We start from the raw sequence: 4,733 nt of genomic DNA, 5'->3' as shown, positions 1-4,733 counted from the left end.
TGTTTATTAAAATTTCGGATCGAATTGGTATATTTTAATCCGATCAAATCCGAAATCCGAAATTATTAGGCAATGTATAAATACTATATTTTAATTTCGCATAGTCAGTACTTTCTTTACATCTTCCTTCAAGTTATTACCTTTACAATTGCTAGATTTAGCTATATTAGCACCATAGTACTCTCATAATTGCATAAACATGAATTTTTCTTAATGTATTATCTCTTTTACAAAGAAAATATACATATTAGTTTGCAACTTTAAGGCATAATAATACGATCCGAAATTCGATCCAATATAATTCAGATCAGATTCGGATTGCTGAATCAGATTCGGATTGCATTTTCTAAAATCCGAATCCGAAATGTGCTAAATCTGATCCGTGCACAGAGACGGTCGCCCAAGGCAAAAAAAAAATTATAGCACTTTGTTGGAACATAACCACCCCCAAAAAAACCATACAATAATAACAACGGAAAAAGGTTCAAAATGCCCCTAAACTATTGGAAAAGGTTTGAAAATACCTTTCATCTACCTATTGGACTAAAAATACCCCTCCATCCACATTTTTGGTTCACTTATGCCCTTTGACCGTTAGGTCAATGCTGAATTAAAAATAACTATTATTCTTTTTGTAAAACTTAAAAAAAAATATTTCATAAAATATTTTTGTTTTTTTAAACTAATGCAACTAGTAATCCACTAATTTAGTAAAGTCGTCGTCTTCTTCTTCTTCTTCTTCTTTTAATTAGTTTTTACAAAAAAAATATTTTGTTCTCATTTTTTCAGTTTTAAAGCATTTTTTTTCTAAAAACTGAAAAAATTGTAAAAACAGAAAAAAAATATTTTTGTTTTTTAAAAACTGAAAAAAATATTCTCAACAAATTTTTTTTTTTCATTTTTATTAGTTTTTAAAAAAAAACGAAAATATTTTTTCTTTTAAAAAAATGAGAAACGAAAATAAACGAAATGTTTTAAAAAAATGAAAAAAAATATTTTTCAAAAAACGAAAATATTTTGTTGAAAATATTTTTTTAGTTTTTAAAAACGAAAATATTTTATTAAAAATATTTTTTTTTCTGTTTTTATATTTATTTTTTTAATTTTTACAAAAAAAAATACTTTTAAAAAACTGAAAAAAATATTTTTTTTGTAAAAACTGAAGAATACTTAATAATTATTTTTAATTTAGCATTGACCTAACGATCAAAGGGTATAAGTGAACCAAAAAAGTGGATGGAGGGATATTTTTAGCCCAATAGGTGGATGAAGGGCATTTTAAAACCTTTTTCAATAGTTTAAGGGCATTTTGAACCCTTTTCCATAATAACAATAGTCAAAATTAGTCCATCCCATCCTCGTAAAAACCAAAAGAAAATTCAAAAATAGAAAATTAATGGACGGAGATCAAAGCAAATTAAGCAAAACCCAAAACTAAGATATCCGAGAGTGAGAAGCACAACTTACATAGCTGTTTGATATAAGTTTGTCTAGGAAAACATACTTCAGCGGGTGCAAAAGAAGACAATCTTTAACAAGTGCAACACTATCCCCAAGAGAAAGAGGTGAACGAAATATATGATGCTTAAAAATACTCCACACCGCCAGAAATAATTAGCATCACTGTCGTGACCTAGACTCCGCTCGTCTAGCTTCATCTGGATGTGAAGGAAATAGCTCAATGTACCTAGATCCAATCTTCATATTGTCCTTGCACATAGCTTTCTTGGCCTCTTCAGCAGAGGTAAATTCCACATAAGCCTCTCCAGTAGCTTTTCCATCGGGGCGATATGCAATGTGTACCTTGTCAGCTGAAACATTGAATTCCTCTCCGAAAAACCTGGCAATATCTGTTCTTCTAACACTGTATGGGAGACCTCGCAATTTCAGTATCTCAGTGTACTCCATTTGATCTTTGTTCATAGATCTCTTTGGACGAGATGGAGGAGGGGAAGCACGATATTCATAATCATAACCTCCTTCCTTCACATCAGCAGCTATAGCTTCGTAATACTCTTCCTTCTTGCAGCTGAAAACTTCCACATATCTCCTCCCCATGTTCTGCCTGTCCCTTTGAAGAGCATAATCAACTTGCATGTGACCAGCAAAGACAACAAAAGCATCCCCAGTGAACCGTCCATCCTTGTTGACCAGGAAAATATCCACAATATCCAGGCCAGCAAAGAACTTGTAAACGTCGATTTCACTGCAGTTGAACGGAAGACCCCTCAAACGAACAACAGGAAATCCGGAGGGCTGAAATCTGCTTCCATAGCCATAAGACTGGTGATAACCACTTGAACCGCTGCTCACTGCGAAGTAGGGATTTGATTCCATCATTCTTGGTCTCTTTGAGCCGATCTCGTACCCGTCCGAAACCCCCCCGCTCCCCAACATTGCCCTTCAATTATTCATACCCAAAAAAAAGGAAAAATCCCCCACTCAACCTTGTTAATAAAACCAAGCCCAACCCATATGTTTCCTACAACCTAGTTTCCAATACCACCTTATTCTCAAAAGAAAATCACAACATTTCACATGCATCCCAAAAAACATAATAACAAATTACAAATGAACACAGTAAATAAGAGAGATTATTTCAGGATTATGCCCAACATATAAACTTTTAAATAAAATAAAAAACTTCTCCATGAAAAGGAATTATCTTCTGTCATTTTCTAGATCAAAATCTCAGGCGACAAGCAAATTCATCCACATAATGCACATAACCAGTTGACAACATCAATAGACCATTCTGAACTAAAAAAATCTTCCAGCTTTCCATCAAAGGGGGAAAATCATCTCGGGGAAAAAATCACCTGAAATCCTAAGACAGAGGGAGTCTAACTATGTAACTTAAACTCTAGAAATCAGGAGATTTACATTGGTAGTACAAGCCCCTAAAAATGTGATAACTATGTGAACTTATAAGGTCAAAGATTTCATTTATGAGGTTCTTATGTTGATAAAAAGTAAAGAGAACCTTAATTTGCAAATTTTTGTAACTTCTCCACAGCCCCTACAAGTCTGATAACTTTAAGAACTGAAAAGGTCAAACATTTTATTTTTATGATTCTTCTGTTAAGAAGAGCAAAGAAAATCTTATTTTAACAAATTGTTATTATTCTATCAACAACACCCTAAAGTTCAGATGTCTAACACGGAATAAGCAATAGAGAGACACAAATATGGAGTCACCTCACCCCATTCTTTGAAAAGGGAAAAGAAAGAAAAGATCAAAGATTTCTCAAGCTACCCATTCCACCCAATAGGGAAGCCTCAATTAGTGTTTAAGGCTTAAATCCAGACAAACAATTAAGCCTCATTCCAAACTAGTTAGAGTTGATGGTATTGCAGATGAGGATCCAGGATTTCAACATAAAGTGTTCGAGTTCTGAATTCTATCGCAACCTATTTGATTTACTGGGTTCAATTATTTTTACTTCTTTAATAAATTTTGTAACACATACAGAGTCTGAGGGAAAGTTACTAGGTTCAGATAAACCCGTAATTTTAGGGCTACATCTGCCTCTCATATTTGGTATGAATCTTATATATCCATTCTACTCTATTTGAGCCATAAAAAAGGGGCAGCCCGATGCACAAAGCTTCCGCTATGCACGGGGTCCAAGGAAGGGCCGAACCACAAGGGTTTATTGTACGTTGTTTCTACAGCTCGAACCCGGAGGTCACATGGAGGTAACTTTACTAGTTACGCCAAGGCTCCCCTTCAATTGAGCCATTTCATCCTATAACAATAATTTGTCTTCTAAAATAAGTTACACGATCAGTCGCAAACTCATGCAGTAGTCGAACAATTAAGAAACGTGCATCAATTCAAAATACAGGAAGGGGGAAATCGCCTAAACAAAACAAAAATCCCAATTCATACCATCAGCAAAGCATTTAATTTATGAACAAAAGGGAATTAGGTAAGCTTACCCTCTTGATCCGTACATAGCTCTGAGAATTTGGTTGAAAAATCTGAAGCTGATTAGATGAGAATACGAAATTTCAACTTATTGAGTCGATTTGAAGCTTCTTTAATGAACCCTAGAGTGCCACCTTCGAAGGAACAACGCAGAGAAAAGAATAGGAGAAACCCTAGCTAAGGTCCTAAGCGTAGATATATTACATTTACACGAGAGCCTATTATACGACTTAATTAAAACGACGTAGTGAAACACTTCTGTTAGATGAAACGCTATCGTCTTGAGCGAAATGTAGATTAAACAAGCTGTAGACAAATAAAAGTTTTATTAAATTTAAATCCACAAGTAATTCAGATTTCATCATGTATTAAATACATATTAGTCCAAATAATACTATGGGCTAGTGTAATTGGGTCGATTATTTAAATCTAAAATGAATTTATTTAAATAAAAGTCTAATGTATCATTGGGCTAGCCCGTCAATTGGTCTTCTTTCAAATAGGTCGGCCCATAAGCCTCAAACCCAATAATCTACTAGGGTTTTTTTGGAGACTACTCCACCTCACGCCTATATAAAGGGGTCAAAGAAGAAGCTAAGACACAAGCAAATAAGCAGAAGAAAAGGCTAAAGAAGCTCTAAAGAATAGCGTAATCCTAATCCATCAAGTTCAAGATCAAGCTCTCAAACTCTTGAACCATCGTCCGTGAGGAGAAGAATCAGAGGACTACATCTCTTTAGATTTAGAGATATTTTAGAAATTGTAACCCCATCACTTAAAATCGAATATAATATTTGTCGCT

The 4,733-nt window shown here is 34.1% G+C and overlaps 1 protein-coding gene across 2 annotated transcripts; it reads right to left on the bottom strand.

The window, feature by feature from the left end:
- Positions 1-1,417: 1,417 nt before the first annotated feature.
- LOC107800593 (uncharacterized) lies at positions 1,418-4,113 on the bottom strand. 2 transcript variants are annotated; one of them, XM_016623783.2, is made up of 2 exons: positions 3,943-4,113; positions 1,418-2,401 (listed from the first exon to the last, which is right to left on the bottom strand). In XM_016623783.2, exons 1-2 carry the CDS (start codon positions 3,957-3,959, stop codon positions 1,621-1,623), a joined length of 798 nt encoding a protein of 265 aa, XP_016479269.1. In that variant the 5' UTR covers positions 3,960-4,113; the 3' UTR covers positions 1,418-1,620. The 2 variants fall into 2 exon arrangements, with proteins under 2 accessions (XP_016479269.1, XP_016479270.1); XM_016623784.2 differs by having other exon boundaries at positions 1,418-2,489; positions 3,943-4,107.
- Positions 4,114-4,733: the final 620 nt, after the last annotated feature.

Source organism: Nicotiana tabacum, chromosome 21 (assembly GCF_000715075.1).
Source record: "Nicotiana tabacum cultivar K326 chromosome 21, ASM71507v2, whole genome shotgun sequence".
Classification (NCBI taxonomy): domain Eukaryota; kingdom Viridiplantae; phylum Streptophyta; class Magnoliopsida; order Solanales; family Solanaceae; genus Nicotiana; species Nicotiana tabacum.
This window is presented reverse-complemented; position numbering and strand designations above follow the sequence as displayed.